Source organism: Xyrauchen texanus, chromosome 38 (assembly GCF_025860055.1).
Source record: "Xyrauchen texanus isolate HMW12.3.18 chromosome 38, RBS_HiC_50CHRs, whole genome shotgun sequence".
Classification (NCBI taxonomy): domain Eukaryota; kingdom Metazoa; phylum Chordata; class Actinopteri; order Cypriniformes; family Catostomidae; genus Xyrauchen; species Xyrauchen texanus.
In genome coordinates, this window is record NC_068313.1 from 18,451,911 (window position 1) to 18,474,521 (window position 22,611).

The 22,611-nt window shown below is 37.7% G+C and overlaps 1 protein-coding gene across 1 annotated transcript; it reads left to right on the top strand.

Annotated features, from left to right (window-relative positions):
• Nucleotides 1-458: 458 nt before the first annotated feature.
• Nucleotides 459-22,506, top strand: LOC127631534 (transcription elongation factor SPT5-like). Its single transcript, XM_052109687.1, has 30 exons — nucleotides 459-535; nucleotides 1,416-1,537; nucleotides 3,154-3,316; nucleotides 3,449-3,514; nucleotides 4,422-4,433; nucleotides 4,907-4,976; nucleotides 5,070-5,138; nucleotides 5,303-5,368; nucleotides 5,454-5,484; nucleotides 5,578-5,646; nucleotides 5,853-6,104; nucleotides 6,710-6,799; nucleotides 6,891-6,961; nucleotides 7,047-7,152; nucleotides 7,263-7,356; nucleotides 7,465-7,601; nucleotides 8,398-8,553; nucleotides 8,666-8,812; nucleotides 10,586-10,732; nucleotides 10,850-10,975; nucleotides 11,062-11,146; nucleotides 11,447-11,560; nucleotides 14,351-14,453; nucleotides 16,472-16,599; nucleotides 16,689-16,794; nucleotides 17,472-17,630; nucleotides 17,721-17,889; nucleotides 18,568-18,771; nucleotides 19,122-19,217; nucleotides 22,324-22,506. The coding sequence occupies exons 2-30, from the start codon at nucleotides 1,457-1,459 to the stop codon at nucleotides 22,462-22,464; spliced, it is 3,258 nt and encodes a 1,085-aa protein (XP_051965647.1). The 5' UTR covers nucleotides 459-535; nucleotides 1,416-1,456; the 3' UTR covers nucleotides 22,465-22,506.
• The last annotated feature ends 105 nt before the right edge of the window (nucleotides 22,507-22,611 follow it).

Here is a 22,611-nt window from a genome sequence, read left to right on the forward strand (position 1 = left end):
TGTCACTATTTTCACTTTTATTTTTTAAATGAAAGTGAAAATCAACAGAAATGTTTATACTTGAGTGAAGTAGCCTAGAAATATTCAAAAATGTACTTAAGAACAGTAATAAAGTATGTATACACAGCCAGCTCTGCTTGTTTGCTAGCAAAATAATGTTATTTACACATTCATTCACTTGAACATTCATTTCACAACTGGTGAAGTGATCCTGTCAAAAGCAGGTCTAATTTACTGGCATGAGTGTTTTACAGACAATATCACCAAAGCAAACAAAAGCTAGTGAATAGAAAAGCATAATAATAATATTATTAATATATTACTATATAATAAAGAATACTGTTATAGACTTAGATACACTGACAATCCTGGATTTATGTCGTGGTAGTAAAGGGCATTTATAACTTTTTGTGCAGCTCGGTGTTCCTCCAAAACACTAGATGGCGCTTTAGGTGTTTCGCTTTTCCTGTTGCTTACGGAAGTTTAAGAAAAACATTAGCCATCGCTCCAGGCACAACCAGACAGCTGCAAAAAAGTAAGAATGGGCCATTTACGCGTATTTTACGTATTTTAATTTACTTTTCTGTTGTGTTAAGGAATGACTGTATATGTGAGCAAGCTCGAGCTAATTCCTCATCGGGTGGATTTAGTCTTTCTAGTCTGTGATGTTGCAGCAGTAGCCAGAGGACATCACTATAAACATTTTGAAATACAGGACAACAGCACCGAGCTGAATGAAATAATGATCTTAATCTGTAACCTTTAACACACGAATAGTATAGGTAAAGACGAGTTAACACGATTTGTTTAATGGTGTAAATTGAAATCACTGATCTATATATATATATATATATATATATATATATATATATATATATATATATATATCTCAGAGGTTTAAATCAGCTGTCTATCAGAATACATACACAACAGCACCGAGCTGAATGAAATAATGATCTTAATCTGTAACCTTTAACACACGAATAGTATAGGTAAAGACGAGTTAACACGATTTGTTTAATGGTGTAAATTGAAATCACTGATCTATATATATATATATATATATATATATATATATATATATATATATATATATATATATATCTCAGAGGTTTAAATCAGCTGTCTATCAGAATACATAGCTTTGTTTCGAAACTAGTGAGTGCCTAGCAACACAGCGTTTGTGTGATTTAACGGATCCGCTGAATGATGATAGTGCGTCCATATGACATTCGCATATGACAGTCTCATATTCATCATAGTCTAAATGGTTCGTTTCAGGCTAATAACGTGTATAGTGTGATGTATATAATCCAAACTTGCATCTGTTTATTAAACATATACTATTGTGTCAGTATGAGAATAATTCATGGCAGTATAAGGTTTATAATTGTTTTTTGTGGTTGTGTATCTAGGAGTGTTCCTGTCTGGTTAACACAGAAAGAAGAACAGAGAGATGTCTGACAGTGAGGACAGTGATTTCTCTGATAATCTGAGTGAGAGGAGCAGTGAGGCTGAGGAGGCGGAGGAGAATGAGGTGAGGAACTGACCAGTTTCATCTGGAGTGCAGTGTCTGCCTTATGTTAGAAAAGCACAAGAAGTCAAAAAACATGCCAAACCACTAATATTATAATAGCAAACTTTGTATTTACTTTAAATATATATAGACCATTTCAAGGACTGTAAGCTGGTGATGTAATTGGTCCATGAACATTTCATGCTTGTCAAAACAGAGACCGTTTAGCAGAGAAGGGCCACTTCTATTAAAATGAATGGGAGAAATTGGAACGGTCAACGGATCTGAGTGTAATCGGAGTTCATTATATTATTATAAGTTTATTATACCTGTTGTGACGAAACGACACGCCCCTCCTGTGAATCATCATCACCCGCGGTGACTTCCCCAACGAGGATTGGAGTTCGCGGCCGACTGGCCAGGATGCCGGGCCGCTATTTCCCCTCAAGTGCCAAGACCCAGGGATGCCAGGCCGCTCATTTTAAATAAATGGCTGACACCACACCCACTGTGTCAGTCTCTTGCTTACCCCTCCTAACACTGTATTCTGTTAGATTTTATTACTTATTTAAAATATGTTCTTTTATCGTAATCTTGACCAACCATTTTAGAGATTTTGGTCTTCCCCCACATTCAAGTAGATGGGAGCTGCACTTTTATGATGCTTGTTTACATAGAAAAATATTTGCCCAACCTGCCCAAGACCATTCCAAATACGGCCACTGAGTGGACTGACTTAACTTGAAAAAGAGACTTTGATGAAAGGATCCGGAAATACCTTTGGACATGTCTAATTCCTTTGTTTTCGTTTACATTCTTGAAATGGTCTATACATAGCGTTTTTGCATCATGCTTTTTAAGTAAATTCAACTTATGGTCATTTTATGTCAGCACAATTACAAACCCTTTGTTAGAGATACAAAAATGTATCAGTTCATTCAACTTAAATGACTTTAGGTCAGGCATTACATTTGATTGCCAAAAGAAGTGCACATAAAGCTGCACTTTAGCTCTGCAAATTCACAAATTACATGACTTGCACGGGATACAAGTTGAGCACTTATGGTACAATAATCACCCTAATGGTGACTTTACAGAAAACAGATATTTATAGTCAAAGTTATTTTAATACTAACAATTGCTCAAATCAATGAATTTTTAATAAAAAAGAATGAAATTCCCCCATAAGTTCCTTTTGTTCAAGCACAGGGGGCTTATGGATATCCTCACAACCTCATTTTTGTACTTAAATCTTTGAGTTAGTAGTACTTAAAAGCTTAATTTTATGGATTTGTAAGGTAAAGAAACTCACGATAATATATTTACTTTATGTAACCTTAACCTTAAGTTAACCTTAAAATTTATATTTGCATACAGTAAATGAAAATTAAGCTTATGTCAAGCTAAAAAAATGATAAATATGTACATTACATAGTAGAAGCTGTTTATTTTTATATGTTATGGTTTGGGAGCCAACAAAACGTTTTTCTTCTTTTTTTTTTTTTTTTTTTTTTTTTTTCAATTGCAACCTAATATTTCATATATTTTACAAGACTGTTTGACTGTCTAACTCTCAGTTCTCTGAGACTGAGACTAAACGGTTTCATTATTATGACCGTTTTGGTTTTGTTTTTAAGGATGAGGATGAACAGAGGAGTTTAGCTGGCAGTGACAAGGCTGCTGAGGAGGAGGGAGAAGATTTGGGGGATGAGGAGGAATATGATGAAGAAGAAGAAGAAGAGGACGATGACAGGCCCAGGAAAAAACCCCGGCACGGTGGCTTCATTTTGGACGAAGCCGGTTAGAAAATTCCTTACAGTATCTTGTAAATTTATCCAATATATCTTTGATAGTGACACTTTTTGGTTTTTTTGTTGCATGCCTGACATAATCTAAAATTTATGCTGTGTCTTTTGTTCCCTCTTTGATTAGATGTTGATGACGAGTATGAAGATGAAGATCCATGGGAGGACGGAGCTGAAGACATCTTGGAAAAAGGTGAGCAATTACAAAAGGCGCTTTGTGAACATTAATTTGTGCATGTTTTCGTGTAATTGCTATGCTTAATCTGGATTACTTATTTATTAGATATTTACTGTTCAAATTTCTCATACTTTAGTAGAGGTTGTTATGTACTGTATATTAATATGCATTGTGGCTTAACAAATTTAATTAAAGGGAGGCATTTATTGCTAAAATAATAATGAACTGAATTTAATGGAGTGTAAATCATTGTTGAAATTGATGCAGTTTTTTGAATGTATGCTCTGCGCTCATTGGTTCTTTATTTCTTGTGCATGCCTCCTTCAGTTAACGGTAAACCAACTCCAGATTTCTCTGCTCTTTGTTTGCTGTCTAATTTAATTGGTTCATTCTCAGATCATTGTTTCACATTAAAATCCATGCCCATATTTTGTCTGTGATGTTTAAAGCTGTTTGGCTAATTTGCTTAAATTTCTAACAAGGAGCATGAATGGTTAATACATTTTTATTTTTATTTTTTCTGCATTTAGTTTTTTACATTTTCAGTAAGGGTAAAGTTAATAAAGGCTGCTAATATAAGCTTAAAATGTAAAATGCATGTGTCATTGATAGGTTAAAAGGGAACAAAATATGATCATTTGCATGAAAATGCTCTTTTAAACACAAAAGAAAACCTACATCTTTATTTTTTATTTTTTTATAGTATTTGCATCTACTTATTGTATTGCATCAGCTAACAGTGACATGACATCAGCATCACATATCTTCCATCTTAAAATATGTCAAATGTTGTGAAAGCCTGTCCATCAGTAGTAATATTCCTTTTTTTATTTCTGTGTACTCCTATCTGCATTTGCTCTGTGCACTTGACATTTATTTTGGCTCATGTTCCTCTGTGCACATCAACACTGGATTTGAGCAGAGGAGGCTGAAGGTATGTGTTTAAACTTTCTTGTGTGCATAGATATTTTTATGAACCAACCTTCTCTTTTCATAGACTTTAACAAGTTGTGATATTTTTAACCCGGTGTTGTGATTTTTCTATTGTTTATCTTTTAAACTTCATGATCTAACAAATTATAGTCTTAAGTGACAGTTTTGGAGTGTTTTTTTCTTCTTGCTAACCGCATGTCATTTCAAGGCTCAACAATGAGATATTTTCTTCAATAGTAGTTCAAATTTGCTTTGAAGTCTCTCAAATCATTCTTACAATTTCGACAAAACATTATCTATGTCAGCCTGCTAAAGATAATGTTCAATTGCAAGTGATGGTCCCATAATCTGGCCCGAAACTCGCACACATTGACCCTGGGCCATCCTTATTGTTGAGCCATTCATTATTCATTTTATTATCTATGCATTATGTAATTTTATGATTAAATTGTTTGTTAAATTTCCTTCTTTTAGTTTCCAACATTGACCATGTAGTTCTGGACGAGGATCACTCTGGTTCAAGGAGGTTGCAGAATCTCTGGAGGTGTGACAGTAGACATGGCTGAATCTGCACTGAGGAACTAAGCTATGTAGATCTTAAAAATACATATTTTTTTCCCCATCTTGATGCTTTCAGGGACTCACGAGAGGAAGCTCTGGGCGAATACTACATGAGGAAATATGCCAAGTCCTCAGGAGGCGAGCAGTAAGTCCAATCTAGTTCAAGTACTCTTTTTCTTGTCGGAATTCAAAGAATGTTCGTTTAGTGTAGATTTAGGCTCTATGCTTATTCTTTAAAAATAAATGGAACAAACCATTTTTCTTTCTGTTCGTTTAATATTTATTTTATTATTTTTTTATTTACCCCAGTTTCTATGGTGGGTCTGAAGATCTTTCTGATGACATCACCCAGCAACAGTTGCTTCCTGGGGTCAAGTATGTTAAACTTGTATTTATTGATTAGAAAAAGAAACATGGTGAATTGAATATGTATTATCTATTTTGATATGTTCTTTTACAGGGATCCTAATTTGTGGACCGTTAAATGTAAGGTTAGTACTGGAAATATGTAACGTGTTACCCTATGGTGGTGTGATGAGGAGACTATTTGAGCAGGATTTAATTCTTCTCCTGTTTCTCTGTAGATTGGAGAGGAGAGAGCAACCGCCATCGCCCTGATGCGGAAATTCATTGCTTATCAATGCACGGATACAGTAGGTTTTCCAATGTTCCTTATTTCCTTATCTGAGTTCTGCTTGTTTCAATACATTTTTCAAAATTCTGAAATGTAGCTTATTTCTAGGACTAAATGAGATTTACCTGGTCTCATACCTTTGGACCCCACTGTAAACATTTTCAAATGCAAATTTTCATTTACTTGAAGATCTGTGATCTATGTTGTCCATTTTTCTCGATACAGCCACTTCAAATAAAATCTGTGGTGGCCCCGGAGCATGTCAAAGGCTATATCTATGTGGAGGCATATAAACAGACCCATGTCAAGGCTGCGATTGAGGGTGTTGGCAACTTGCGCATGGGCTTCTGGAACCAGCAGATGGTGCCTATTAAAGAGATGACAGATGTCTTGAAAGTGGTTAAGGAAGTGACTAACCTAAAGCCCAAGTCTTGGGTTCGCCTTAAGAGAGGCCTTTATAAAGATGACATTGCCCAGGTGGGTACCCCAAAAGACGAGGTTAAAGGGATAGTTCACAAAAAGCTTTTCAAAAATAGCTTCAGCATAACACTAACAAAGATTTTTAGAAGAATATCTCTGCTCTTTAGGTCCATACAATGCAAGTGAATGATGATCAGACCTTTTGTAGCCTCAAAAATCACATAAAGGAAACATAGAAGAAAGCTATAAGACTCCAGTGGTTAAATCCATATTTTCAGAAGCAATATAATAGATGTGGGTGAGAAACAGATCAAGATTTAAGTCCTTTTTAAAAAATATCTTAAATCTTGATTTGACAACTGGAGTCTTATGGCTTTCTTCTATGTTTCCTTTATGTTAGTGTTCTACTGAAGAAAGAAAGTCATACCCATCTGAGATGACATGAGGATAAGTAAATAATCAGAGAATTTTCATTTTTGGGAGAACTAACCCTTTAAATGCCCCAATGTCATTAAGGAAATGTATTCTGAAAGGGTTGATTTAATATTGCTCGTGTCTTGGGGTTCACTTGAATTACATTGATATTAGGATTTCATTGTGGGTGTAAAAGCAGCGTTATGTGTCTTGCTAATTTTTGTGTTTTGATTATTTGCCTTTGAAAGGTGGACTATGTTGAACCGAGCCAAAACACTATCTCGCTGAAAATGATTCCTCGTATTGATTTGGACCGTATCAAAGCAAGGATGAGCATGGTGGGGTCCAGCACAACAATGATAATCATGATAGAGTTATCAATTGTGATCTTTTAGTGACCTGACCCTGTCTTTATTGTTTGTTTTGCAGAAAGACTGGTTTGCAAAAAGAAAGAAGTTTAAGAGACCTGCTCAGAGGCTTTTTGATGCTGAAAAGATCAGGTAAGAATACATTTGTTTATGATGCTAAAAATCGAAAACCATTGACGCATGTCAGCCTTATTGACATTTGCCCTTTGCTCAACAGATCTATTGGTGGTGAGGTCAGCCATGATGGTGATTTCATGATATTTGAAGGCAACCGCTACAGCCGCAAAGGTTTCCTGTTCAAAAGTTTTGCCATGTCTGCTGTGGTAAGAGCCTTCACACTAATCGATTTAATTATATTAGTTCTAGGACTGTTTATTTTGTCAAACCATTCCTTATTTGTTCACGACCTACACTGTTTCGTCTTCTGCTGTAGATCACAGAAGGGGTCAAACCCACACTGTCAGAGCTGGAGAAGTTTGAGGACCAGCCCGAGGGTATTGACCTGGAAGTGGTCACAGAGACCACAGGTACAACAAGCTTGTCTTTGTCCGTTTTGGCTGATTGCTCAGTCCATAGATCTAAGAATACATTTTTGGAAAACAAATTTGATAAGTATTGGGTTTTTTTTTTCACAGGTAAAGAGCGAGAACATAATCTTCAGTCAGGAGACAATGTGGAGGTGTGTGAGGGAGAATTGATCAACCTTCAGGGAAAAATCCTGAGTGTTGATGGCAACAAGATTACCATCATGCCCAAGCATGAGGACCTCAAGGTGAGCAAATTGGCACAAGTTTCCAGTATTAATACCTTGTCAGTCAGTGTCAGGGGGCAAATAAGTGTATTATGGCACCTCTTATTCTGTTTCTCTGAGTTTAAGCTTCATGTTCATGACTTTACAAAGCCTTAATTTAAAAAAACAGATACATGTTAGTTTGACATGACCATTTCCCATCCTCTCTTGCACCCTTTTGCTACTGTACCTTTAAGACTTCTATATGTAAATGACCTCGGTTATGATTGGCTAACCTCTTCAAAAGTGAAACTAGTTGCCAAAATGCTTAATATTAAACAGGCATTTATATTTATATTGAGAGTTCACCCAAACATAACAAAATCTTTCATAATTGAATTATTCTCTTATTGTTTCCAACCTGTATGACTTTCTTCTGTGAAACACAAAAAGAAATGTTAGGCAGAATGTTGGCCTCATTCACTTTCATAATTTTTATAACATACTGTGACACTGACAGGTGACAAAGGTTGTCATTCTGCCTAACTTATTTTGTATTCCACGAATAAGAAAAAAGTAATGGGATTTGAAACAAGGGGTGAGTAAATAACCAAAATTAAAAAAGATTTGGGTAAACTTTCACTTTTACATCTCTGCCTAATATTTCCTGTGATGACATAACAATGATGAATTTTGACAGTTTTTTAAGCTTTGCTTCCTTGTAAGGAAGTTTGTGTTAGAGAATGTCTACATAGTACAAGTCTTTTGTATTTCACATGAGCAAAGAAAATTAAAGCTCTGCTTGATATCTCATTGTCTTTGCTTTGACTTTGATTAGGACCCTCTTGAGTTTCCAGCTCATGAGTTGAGGAAGTACTTTCGTATGGGCGACCACGTGAAGGTTATCGCAGGGCGTTTTGAAGGTGACACAGGCCTCATAGTCCGAGTGGAGGAGAACTTTGTAATTCTTTTCTCTGATCTCACCATGCATGAGGTAAGTTTCACCAAACAGCTCCATCCATGTAAACCCTGTATAGAAAAACACAATAAACTGCAGTTAGTGTGTGGGTTCTCAACATGTCTGATTGTGTTTCTTTTTGTTCCAGTTGAAGGTCTTGCCACGTGACCTGCAGCTGTGCTCGGAAACTGCCTCAGGTGTAGATGCTGGAGGTCAGCATGAGTGGGGAGAGCTGGTACAGTTAGACCCCCAAACTGTGGGTGTTATTGTCAGGCTGGAGAGAGAAACCTTTCAGGTAAAATCCCAGTGAAACCAGGAAGTTACAGTGTGATCCCATCAGCAGAATCTTATAGTACACAGTCCCTTTAAAGCAAGTAATTTTGTTCTGTGGACATATTGGGAATGCTGAGACTGATTATTATGTTTATGCTTCAGTACCACATGTCAGTAAGATATGACAACAGTGGTTTAATAAATCATGCTGCTTTTTCTCCCATCGGGCTAAAAAAAAACCATTCTGTTCACACTGTGCGCATTCAGGAGCAAAAAGACCCGGTGATGTCTTTACTTTAAGCAGTGTTAAGGCCTCTGCACTCTTCCTATGAAATCAAAGAACGAAGTGGTGTGCTCTCCAGGAGAATCTTTTAGGAAAACTTGGTCCACGTTATCGATAGTTGTGACCTTGAGCTCCACCTTCTTTGAGGCCAACAACTAATTCCCATTCAGTCAGTTAAAATCAGTCAATATGAACACTCCTGCGTGCAGTTATAAGCAAGCTGGTGCAAATTCACTGTGCGATCTTTTGCATTGACACATTTTCCAAGACCATGTAATGAGATTTTTATTTTTAGTTTAATTATTCTGCACAAACACTCTTATGTGCCCATTCACTCTTTTGTTTGAAATGCTGCTTTAATCATGTACCATCTGCAGCCAAAAGCCCAGTAAGTAAGATATGCCTATCATCATACTTTTGTCAGTTTTGTACTGTTAACACTCTTATATACACCCATTTTTGCAGTAGTATCTGTGTCATCATAAAATACAATAACAGTGTAATTGGTGCATATTATGGCCAAGTGTAGCATGTTAGCGCATGAATGCTACAGTTAAACATTACAAATGACATATTATATACTGCATATATATTACTTTAAATCATCAAACTGATTTCGTGAATTCTACTCATAGAATGAAGCATGCAGTCATTAATAACACAATTTAATGCCATATTAGTTGATGTTTTACATGTAGTCTTGAGCGTTCTCATATTGAAATGCTAATCTATATGCCTCCAGCATTGTGGCTGGTGCCTGAATGTTTGCAAACAGTATGTCGTTGCTCAGCTGTTTCAGCAAAATAACTGCTGAAAATGGGTTTTTATATATTTTGTCAGTGATAACAAAGACTAGATGACATAATAAGCATTATGACAATAATTAAAGGATTTTAATTAAAACATACTGTTCAAATGATTTTGTCATTTTGCACATTATTGGCAACTACATTACAAAAGGCTCAGTATACTTTGTTTTTTCACGTACCGGATCGACTCGCACATGGTCAAGCCCTAAGATTTTCAAAGTATACTTTTTTTGACCATAAGCAAATCACACATGTTAGTCACATGCGCACTATGACTGCTTTGTTTTACTTTTTTAGTGCATTCAATACCAGAAGTATGCAGCGAGGACTGTCTGCGTATCGTGCTAATGATATTTATGTCACGCAAACTGTACGCAATCCGATTTTGGAACACGGAATACTAAAATATTATTTGGCTTTAAAATTGTATGCCATTTTATGCAGTCAAATTGACTAGACACAAATGTCCTTTAAATTTTGTCAATATTTTGTGATGTCATACTCATTAATTTTAAAGACCATAATTATGACACATAAAAATCTGTGTTAAGATTAACACTGACAATAAGGCGATTGGCTCTTAACTCTTTTTCCTATAGCTGCCATATTGAGCATTGTGATTTCTCAGATACATTTTTCTATGAGTGGTCCATCTCAATCTTATTGTACCTCTTTGTTCTTTATCAAAATTGCAATTTTTTAGGTTCTGAACATGCACGGGAAAGTTTTAACAGTGCGGCATCAGGCAGTGAACCGACGGAAGGACAACCGCTTTGCTGTTGCTCTTGACTCTGAGCAAAACAACATCCACGTGAAGGATATTGTGAAAGTCATCGATGGACCTCACTCTGTAAATATTAGATAAGCGTGGGAATGTCTGACAACTACAGTTGAAAGTTAATATTTTACTTTGGATTTATGGCATGCACTTCAATCCTCAAATCCATCAGTGTGTTCTGTTTGTCAGGGCCGTGAAGGTGAAATCCGCCATCTCTTCAGAGGCTTTGCATTTCTTCACTGTAAGAAGCTAGTTGAGAATGGAGGCATGTTTGTCTGTAAGACACGCCACCTCGTTCTAGCAGGGGGCTCAAAGGTAGGCCCCGTCTAACTCAATCTGGGGACAAAGCATATTTTTTCCTAACTTCCCTGTCATAAAATGGTCCCCTCTTGTTCCTAAAGCCCAGAGATGTGACCAATTTCACAGTGGGAGGCTTTGCTCCAATGAGTCCACGGATCAGCAGTCCAATACACCCAGGAGGTGGTGGTGAGTTATAACCCGTAATTAATGTGAAATCAAAATTTACCCAATTTACTTTCCTAATAAAGTTCCCTGGTCATCATAATTCCCCATGTTGATCCAGGGTACTGTCGCAAGTAATGGAAGCAATTTGGCAATGATACAAAATGTATTCTATCAGAAATTTTCCAATAATGTGTCTCATTGCCATCTAACATGCAACTTTATATTCTGTCTAGTAGTCAATGTGCACCTCATATGTGACTTCATATCAGGTGAGGTTTTGAGTGTTATCAATTTTGAAGTTGGAACTTGGGTCCTCTCCAGGTCAGCAGCATAGAGGAGGAGGAGGTGGAGGTGGGGGCATGGGTCGGGGCCGTGGACGACGAGACAATGATCTGATTGGCCAGACTGTCCGTATTTCCCAGGGACCATACAAAGGTAGGTGATATTTGGTTGCATTTTGTGTTTGCCCATAATGCAATGAACGTGTACCTCCCAGAAGCTTTTATACCTCGGGTCTGTTGAATGCTTGATTCTGATTGGGTGACGGACGTTCTAAGGCGTGCAATTATTTTTCAAGTACACGCATAGCTATGAAGTAGTTCCAGGTTTTGACCTATAAGGGTTCCATTTCACTTCGCAAATTATTTCAGTTATTTCAAAGTTTGCTGCTGAAAGAGGTATTGGGAGGCCAGCAGTGTGGGTCTGTGCGAGTCCTGATGCCCCAGTAAAGTGACTGGACACTGTACTATAAAAAGGCACCGTCCTTCTGATGAGAGGTACACTGAGGTCCTGACTCTCTGTGTTCATTAAAAATTTCAGGACACTTTTCGAAAAGAGTAGGGGTGTAAAACTGGTGTCCTGGCCATATCCCCCCCATTGGCCCTAATCCATCATGGCTCCTAATAATCCCCATCCAGGCTGTATCACTCTCCTCTGTCCTCTCCACCAATAGCTGGTGTGTGGTGAGCTTACTGGTGCACTATGGCTGCCGTCACATCATCCAGGTGGATGCTGTACACTGGTGGGTGTTGTGGAGAGTCCCCTGTTCACTGTGTAAAGCGCTTTGAGTGTAATGTCAGAAAAAGCATTATATAAATGTAGCATTCATTCATTCAACCAATTAAAAAAAGACATTGGTTAAAGAGGCATTCAGTAGTTCTCTAGCAAGCGTTAGCACACCCAAGGTGTACTTTAGTACTTAAGTACCGATGTTATAGGTGTGTTAGACGCTATACTGCCATCTTTTGATGTGGATCAGCATGATTGTCTCTGCTGCCCCCGCGAGCTTTGTAATATCATTACAGTTATTACCTTTATTAGAGAACTGCTTAGCATAAAATAAATCACAATTATCTAGCAATACAGAATGTTATGGTAAAGGAATGATTAGAATTGTTTTTGATTATTTAATTTAGCATGTCCATAAATACTGTATTTGAAGAAGTGGTTTTACTTCCAAGCAACCAACATCGTGGCTTAAACAAAATCCACAACAATCGCTGTACCAAGTTACTTTGCACTAAACTAATGAAGACATAGATGCTTTTTTGCTTCTTTGGCAGTACAGCTACTGGATCTCCCATGGTCTCTGCTGCTAAAGCACGATAAATAAGTGCAGTTCTGTGCATAAGTAATATTTCAATATTTTGTAATCTTCGCGTGAAGACTTTCCACTCCCCTGCAGCGCTCCGGCAAACATCACAACACCTCGCTGCTTGACACTTCGCTAGTGAACAGACCTCAGCATCCCGTGCTTCTGCAGGGTTTGTGTATCCTTTCAATTGTATATTTTGTATTATAAATATATATGCATTTATATATCTAAAAGAGTCATTTATGTGTTCGCGTCTTTTTAAAGATGTCGTTCCGTAACGTTCCGTTTACGCTACACGATTTTAAGCCCAATTTTTGCTCACCGACAGTTTTGTGGAGATCGCCAGCAAAAGCCAGAAATCGTAGAGCTCGCTACCGTGAACAATGATCATAATGTTGGAATTATTAAAGATGCGATTTGAGGGAAGCGGCAACGCGTCGCAGATGCCAGCGAGATATCTGGTATGTTAAATATCTGGACCCGTCTCCGATTCCAAATCGTGCAATGTGAAATATGTTTTGACTGAATACAACAGCAGCGTTGACCTACAGTCAATGTGAGAGCAAGAAACGGGGCACGGGAAGTTTCAGTGGGAGGAGTCCTGATGTACCTGCAAAAGAACATCAACTAGCAAGGCTGCGGTATCAAGAAAGTCTAATTGGAGAGAAATGGAAAATTCTCTCCAAGTAGGCCCTGTTCAAGCTGGCAACCTGCTGGCATAAGTAGTGGGGAAACTTTCTGTCTCAGTATAAGGACCATCAATCAATGTGTATATGCGGTGTGCACAGCTATTAAAGAAAAAACTAATGATGCATGTAATATCAGGGTTTATATATGATACATTCCTGATATTCAATATTTTGTAGAATCATCTAATCAAAAGCATTGCATCACAACTTCATTATGTCCTGCATATTTTTCCAGCAACTTTTAATGACCAACTTAACTTGATTATCATCTAAAATTTATTTTAGCTTCATAATATAAATTTACATTTTCTGAAAAAGCAGTAAATGTGATCCAATTTCAAATATTTAAACATTTTAAAATGTTCAAAAGCTCATTTTCTGGAAGTGAATGCCGCATTGGACAAATAGTTCTGATAATTTATAGTCTTGAAAAAAGTCTAGAAGCGATCTCTCTCAGTTTTGGAGTTTCTCTTTTTCGATCACTCAAAAACAAACACACACACACACACACACAAATGCACTACCTTATTACTCCAGTAAGTGCTCCAGTATAGTAGTGCAAGCCTCGCAATCCTCTATTGCTAGTTCTAAAGTGATGTTTTCGAACTAGCAACGAAGGCTCAGACTGTATCAAATCAAGATGCTGAATACTTTGCCGAACAAAGTAGTTCCTCTCATAAGAGCGTTTTAGGGACAAAAAACATAAAATGTCCTTGAACGATGGCTTGAGGTGTGGTAACCATGGTATAAGCAGAATAATTGATTCTGGCCCTTTGAATAATTTTGAAATAATGCACACCCAAGGTGTAACGTCACTCCACTGCGCGTCTTGAACGCATTATCACCTCGGGTGTGCATTATTTTCAGTAATTCAATGGTCCGTAGTCATTTACTCTATGTAAACAACTAATCCAATTGTCAAACCTTTGCTCATGTCTACAGGCTATATTGGAGTGGTAAAGGATGCCACAGAATCAACAGCAAGGGTAGAGCTCCACTCAACCTGCCAGACCATCTCCGTGGACCGCCAGCGTCTTACAACTGTGTATGTTATCAGTTGGCCTGCACATAATTTGTGCCTGCAGATTTCTACAAAATGTTATCACTTTGGACATTTCCCCTCCATCCTCCATTTCTGTTTATTAAATGTTTTGGGAATAGTGGCCCGGCTTTTAGCTACCAATAAAGCCCAAAGTATACTGCGGTTTTGACATGAATGCTTATCGGATACGTACTGTCGAAGCCATACAGTGTTAACTCCTTTTACTGTGTGTGCGCGCATTCACAGGTGGTCGGTGTATGCGCGATGTGACTACTATGGTCCTTCAGACTCAAGTTATACAAATGCAGGTCTCTCCTGACCTCTTTACACATGCATTCTAGACGTGCACATGCACAGTTTTGTTTCCACCCTCGTCTCCTGTTGTTTAGCGATGATTCTATCTTCTAGTGCAAAGGCTCAACTGTGAGTGTTGCCACGTTGTGAACTCACTAATTAGTGCAAATAAATCCCTGTGCTTGCACATTCTGTGCGTTCAAAGTATTTGTGTTTCGAAAAATCTTGCTGCATGCATTCAGTGCTCCAGCTCTCTGCTGATGACTAAATTTGCGTCACGCATCCTTCTCGTTTGTGTCTGACTGAAGTATACTTGGGCTTAAACAAGGAGATGAAGCTGGGAACAAAAACAGTGGATGTGCATGTCAAGAGTGCATGTGTGAGGAGGTCAGGAGATACCTGCATTTGTATAACTCTGGTCTGAAGGAATATAAACACATCTTTATGGGTCTAAACTCCAGAGTAGAAATTGTGCAGGATCTCATAGCAGTCATAGCGCGCATGTGCCAACCACCTGTGTATGCACACACAGACAAATGAAGTACACTTTGAAAGACTGAGTGAACCATAACCAGATGCTAAGCATTTGCATCAAAATATAATTTAGGTTTAAAGGAATAGTCTGTGTTCAATACAAGTTGAGCTCAAACTACAGCATATGTGGCATAATGTTTCCACAAAAATTGATTTCAACTTGTTCCTCTTCAAAGCAAAATCGAGGTTATAGTGAAGCACATACAAAGTGAATGGGGGCCCATTTGTGAATGCTAAAATAATCTGTTTTAAAAGTATAGCCACAAGATGTAAACAATATGAGTTTAAACATGATTTTTAGTTTGATAAAATCACTCAAAACCTTTTCTGTGGAAAATTATAGCCAATTTGACCACTTTGTTACCATGATGTAATGTCTGAAAACCCTAAAATGATTGTAAAAATTAAGCTTTACAACTCAAATAACACACAGGTTTTAACAAAGTATAAAGCTAGTGCTTTTATACAATTTTAAGCATCATATTTCTGTTTCAACCCTCTAAAAATTGGCCACATTCACTTAAGTTGTAGGTGCCTCACTGTAACCTCAATCTTTGCTTTTTTTAAAAGAAAAGGAGGAATGAAAATTTTTTGTGGTAATCAATATTACGCCACAAATGCTGTCGATTGAGCTTAACTTGTATTGAACCCAGAACATTCCTGTAAGTGTGTAGTATGCTCAGCTGCATTTTAAATCTATTTGGCAGATTTTCCCCCACAATTAGCTAAGAAAATGTAAATAAATGGGTGCAAATTCCATGTGGGCTTATCACTCTCAAGTTTTGTTTATCAGTTCCATCTCATTTCACTGTAGTGAGCCCATGCTGGTTTGTGCTTGCTTGACATATTTTTCATGATTTTACATGAGGCAAAACGCTAACGGCATGAACTATGACAAATTAAATGTCAACCGTAGGAGTAATATATATGAGCTCTCTGACTTCACAGAGTAATTTAACGCTACAAGATTCATGGAACATTTTTGCATGTTAGTGCAGCACACCTCATCAACATAGATTATATGTATGTATTGGATTTAGGATGTAGGCTCTGTAAGATCTCTGTCCTTTTGAAAAGGTTTTGGGCATATCTGTTGATCTAGGTTTCATGCCTTGACTGCCTTGTAAATAGTTTTCTCTTGAATATGCTGAAGACCAAATTTTTTATACATGTCTTTTTGCTTTATGAATCAGAGGCGCCAAGCGACATGGAGGAATGACTTCCACCCATGGACGAACCCCGATGTATGGCTCTCAGACACCCATGTATGGAACTGGTTCACGTACCCCTATGTATGGTAGCCAAACACCTCTCCATGAAGGTAAGAAAAATTATCTAAGACCTTAGTGTATCTGAAATGTTATTTGCCTGCTGTTATTTCTTTTTTAACCTGTCTTTCATCCTTTACAGGAAACCGCACTCCTCATTATGGCTCACAGACTCCATTACATGATGGGAGTAGGACGCCAGGTCAAAGCGGTGCATGGGACCCCAGCAATCCAAACACACCATCGCGGTAAGAAGCTGTGAGATATAGGCTCAGTTCAAAAACCTAGTGAGCTGCATTGCTGTCTAATGCTTACATAAGCAGCTGCCTTCTAAGATGGCATGCTGCATGAAATAAAGATTTAGAGGTGTCCGATCTGGAATGCCTAACAAAGGTAGCATACAAACGTGCATCATACAAATAGGTCTTCTTACATGAAGCAGACAAAATGCTAAACTCAGAATTGACTCTCAATAGATAGACATTAGCCTGTTGCTAAGCTAAACATGTGTTACTCTAATAAGCATAAATATACATAGTACACAACAAAATTGGGTAAAATAGTCAATATTTAGTCTTTTTTTTTTTTTAGCACAATTTTTTTTTTATCAAGACTTTGCATTGAATAAATTATATGTATATTTATTAAAAAAGAAAAAGAAACATTTCTCACTTCTGTCATGTTGTATTTTTAATGGATGATATATGCAGTGCTGCAATAGAGTTTGACCAAAACATGATAACTTAGAATGCAGAATAAATATGATGCCATCTTTGCATCAGGGCTGCCTTTAAAATGCTGTTTTAGTAGGCAGCCCACTAGGTTTTGGAACAGTGTGATACACACACTCTCACACACACACACACACACTTGAATTACCATGTACCTTTTTTTGACAAATTAACCAATTTTTGCTAATTTCTAGGGCTGATGATGATTTTGAGTTTGGCTATGATGAAGAGCCCTCTCCATCTCCTCAAGGCTACGGTGGCACGCCCAACCCTCAGACTCCTGGCTACCCAGAAGTGCCCTCCCCACAGGTCAACCCACAGTACAACCCTCAGACTCCTGGGACCCCTGCCATGTGAGATCATTCATATGCTCATGCCTGTCTCATTCTATTACCCTGCTTGAGAGTACCTTTAACTCATCTGAGTCTATGTTTGCACCTCAGGTACAACACCGATCAGTATTCCCCATACGCAGCACCCTCTCCGCAGGGATCCTACCAGCCCAGTCCCAGCCCACAGAGTTATCAACAAGTGGCCCCAAGCCCAGTCGGATACCAAAACACACACTCTCCCGCCAGTTACCACCCAACCCCCTCACCCATGGCCTACCAGGTATACATCCAGTTACTGAATTGAATTGTAATGAATGAGCCCCCCCCATACAAAGACTGAAATAAATGCAGGATTCCCCACGGTCATGAAAACCTGAATATATCAGGAAGTTCAGAAAGTAAGACTTCTAGGCTTGGAAAAGTCTAAAAGACATGGACATTTCTATGGTTAATTTTTTGTTTTTTTTTGGAGATGCTCCGATCAAAAATATTTAATCAGTTAGAAATTGCTGTTTGTGAGCTCATCTTCAAAAAAAAAAAAATCCTTATACTGTAATCACAAATATAAAGTCATGGATATTCATTGGTAACAACTAGGGATGCACCGATCCGATATCTGGATTGGTATCAGCTCCGATACTGAAGCTTTTAGATGGATCGTGTATCTGTCCGACGAGCCTGATCCAAATTCGATGCTATGTGTTTGTCATGTTTGTTAGAGTCAAGCTCAAAAAACTCGTGGCTATTTTTAGTCTTCACGCATTGCGCAATATTTGAGCGCTACTCACGAACAACATCTCCGATGTAGATGCTCAATAGTTCGGTTCACTTATGATATGCATTTAGAATGGCAGAAACAGACACACTTACAGGACTTCCTGGAGAGTTCAGAATGTCAAAATAAAAGCGTGAGGGTTTAAAAGGTGCAATTAAATTACATTATACTTGTGTTTTCCAGGCCAGTCCGAGCCCCAGCCCGGTAGGATACAGTCCAATGACTCCTGGAGCTCCATCTCCAGGAGGCTACAACCCTCACACCCCTGGATCTAACATCGATCAGGCCTCTAATGACTGGGTCACCACAGACATCATGGTGCGTGTCAAAGACACATTCCTGGATGGAGGCGTCATAAACCAGACCGGTGTCATCCGCAGCGTCACTGTAAGTCAAGTTTCGATAACTTCATTTGTTTTTTATGTGGAAATTTGTATCTGAAATTTGCTAGACTATTTTGCATGTCAAGATGTTGGGCAGTAGATGTACTATGACTAGCTGCTTGTTTATTTTGCAAGAATCTGCATATTCTTTAATGTTGCACAGAAATGCTTTGGGGATGGGTTTCAATTAAAAAAAACATATTGTAGGTCTTGGGACATGCTAAAGTTTGCCCATCCATGTCTTTATGATTCAGACGCTCTTAGACTTGATTGTTAGGTTACGGTGGAACATTGTACTTTGACCTTAAACGTTCTTCTGCATCGTAGAATAAATATTTGGCTTTTTTCACACAGGGGGGAATGTGCTCTGTTTTTCTTCAAGACACAGAGAAGGTGGTTAGCATTTCAAGTGAACACCTGGAGCCTGTAACGCCAACCAAAAACAACAAGGTACAGCTAGACTTGTGTGACCAGATGGGCTTTATTCAGTTGTATATATTAATGATTAACATTAACATGGAAAACCTGAAAATATCAGTAATAGGCTGGAAGTTGCTCTTTGCAGTCTTTTTGTTTTTTCCTCATGGAAAGTCATACATTGGTTAAAAGGTCTGGCAAGCCTATATATATATATGTAAGGAATAATTGACGATGGGCCGTTGAATTATTAGAAAAATAATGCACACCCGGGGTGGTAATGCGGTCACGACGCGAAGCGGAGTAACTGTAGTATCCGCTTATACTACAGTTACCACACCTCGAAACATTGTTCAGATGATGTGATTCTAGACATTTGTCAAGTTTTTGTCATTAAAACGCTCTTGTATGTAGGACTAATTTCTTACGCATCTAATCCCATGCCTCCGTTGCTAATTCCAAAACGTCATTTTAGAGTTAGTAACGGAGGTTTGAGCCACTGACAGCAGACTAATGCAGTTATTAGTGTAGTTATTAGAGAGACAGAGGTTGCAATAATGAGACAGAAAATCATGATGCGTCATATTATTTAATTTATTTATTAATTCATACGTTATAATTCATTACGTTAATTCGAACAAATTTATTTATTAAAATTAAACTGCACGTTAAACACATTGACAGTCCAAGCTGTTGTTTTTTGGTGTTTTCTTCATGTTTTTCAGCCCTCGAGTCGGTCTAGCTGTTCTTAGCTGATTGTTTTATGTCTTTTGTTGTTGCCGGCTGCCTTTGATGTCCTCTTCCGTTTATTTGTTTTTTCATCTGAGCTATCCAATACTGCGGTCACCCAGTTGTTAAAATGTTTATGTTCACCATAAATATTAAAATTTACTTCGGAAAATCAAAATAGTCTGTCATTTTTTTCCTCTTGAAGTTGAAGTGGATTTGTCGCTGTCACTTCTTGTTATGAATTGTATCCTATTTTCCGTTATTACAGTTGACTACGGCAGTGATATGGAACTGTAATGCGGTCAAGACCTGCCTGGAACTACTTTAGCCGTGCGTTTCCCTGAAAATAATTGCACACCTTAGAACGTTCTCAACCAATCAGAATCAAGCATTCAACAGCCCTGTAGTATAAATATATATGAAAGAGAGAGATACAGATAGGGAGGGAGCACCAAAATGCACGGTCATTGCCAGAAATTGATAAATCAAGCAGGCACTTGATTACAATGTACGGTCTAACATTTAAAACAAATATATATATTATAATTATATATATATATATATATATATATATATATATATATAATTATATTTTTCATAATCAGGTAGGTGTTTCTCAGCCAATTACAGAATTGTGTAATTGTGTAGTGTTGCTCAGTGTCATGTAGGGCTGAAACAAATTGTCTACAAAAATGTTTGATATCATTTAACGCAACATGGATCACATTAAACTCTAATGATGACATGCGAGAGGAGCATCGCAATTTGCACCTTATTGAGGAAAAAAAACGCTCAAAGTCCAGATGCACTCTAACCTTTCCAAACAGCTTCAGGTGATGTAGATCACAAGGTAAGAGGGAAATATAATACAGAAATGCTAAATATGTAAATACAGTGTCGTCGTGAAATAAATTCTTTAAAACCAAAAGAAACTTGAACTGCAGTTTCTTTTAGCTTAATGTCACTCATTATGAGTGTTTTATCAAGTGTGTATATAGAAAACAATAAAATATATTTAAAAAAAATAATAAAGACTGCATGCAACATATTTTGCTGAATAATGATGGTACACTCTTCATTGAAGAAAAATACATTTTACTTCCTGCATACTTTTTTTTTTATAAATATGGAAAAATCACTGTAGTTATGTGGTTTTTTTTTAATATCTAAAAATATAATAAGTCACTCAAGATGTTTCAAAAACTAGAATGACTTCCATCACTGGAACACAAGGATGAGGGAGTTTGAGAGGATCCTGATGGACATTTAACTCCAAAAACACATATAAAAGCACCATAAAAGTCGTCCATATTTGCTGTGCTCCAAATATTAAGTCTTCTGAAGCTGGATCAGTCTTCTTAATTCAGTGAAAATCTTCCCCTTGACCAGTTTGTATGTGGCACGTGACTACGGCATTATTTTTGAATGCATTTGAAACCATATAGAGAAGACGAATAAGAAATCGCACACATACTGCATTGGTTCTTAGATTTATTGCAACCACAGCACATTTGAACCGGGCCATAGCAAGGAATTCTGGGCCCGACTGTATATTCCTGGGGACCCCTTACCTATTAAATAAATAGAGTTTCAGGGGCTGGGTAGCTGACAACCACCCCTGGAGTCGTGTGTTTGAATCCAGGGCGTGCTGAGTGACTCCAGCCAGGTCTCCTAAGCAACCAAATTGAATCGGTTGCTAGGGAGGGTAAAGTCACATGGGGTAACCTCCACATGGTCGCGATTAGTGGTTCTTGCTCTCAATGAACTTGCTCTCTAGTGGTTCTTTTCTCCCCAATTTCTTCCAAATTGGGGAGAAAAGGGGATAAAAATAATAATAATAAAAATAAATATTTTCAAATTTGTTGTGGTCCATCTGTACCTTTGGGCCCCTAGAATCATTACAACCTTTCACCACACTACCTACAGCGCTTAATTTGAATGAGTGAAAGTGAACAAGATTTGAGAATTAGGTCAATTTTCTGTACCCCCTTGCAATACCTTTAGGGGGCATGCCCCACACTTTAAAAATCACTGCCATAGGCTAAACAGCACATTCTAATCAGACGCAATGAGAACGAGACTCGTGATAAAAATTTTTTATAATTTTTGTCATAAACAACCACAACGTAGATTGCTTGGTTCTTTCTCTGCCGCAGCGTGCCATGTAGCTCTGCAAATTGTGGGCTGTCATTGGTCTATAATGCTGCTCCTTATTAAACCATATCCGTATCTGTACATTAAACATGTTCTTATTGGCTGTGATTGTTCCGCATCATGCAGCAGTTTCGCATTCAGAATTAACAAATTGCTCATCACAGTAATCTTATCGTACTGCATCTGGTTAGGACACATGCATATCACTAAGGATAAAAGCTTCTGCATAATGAAAGAATGTGAATGTGCTCCTCAGGTGAAGGTGATTCTGGGAGAGGACAGAGAGGCCACAGGTGTCCTGCTCAGTATTGATGGTGAAGACGGCATTGTTAGAATGGAGTTGGACGAGCAACTGAAGATTCTCAATCTTCGCTTCCTTGGGAAATTGGAAGTGTAAAGAACCACACATCAGTTTCAAACAGTTTTTTTTTTTTTTTTTGACCATCATCTAAATCATGAAGAATAGCTGTCCTTTACAACATACTACTATTTTTTTTTTTAAGTGGAAGCAGTTTTTAGTGCGGTCTATTTTCTGTTCATTTTG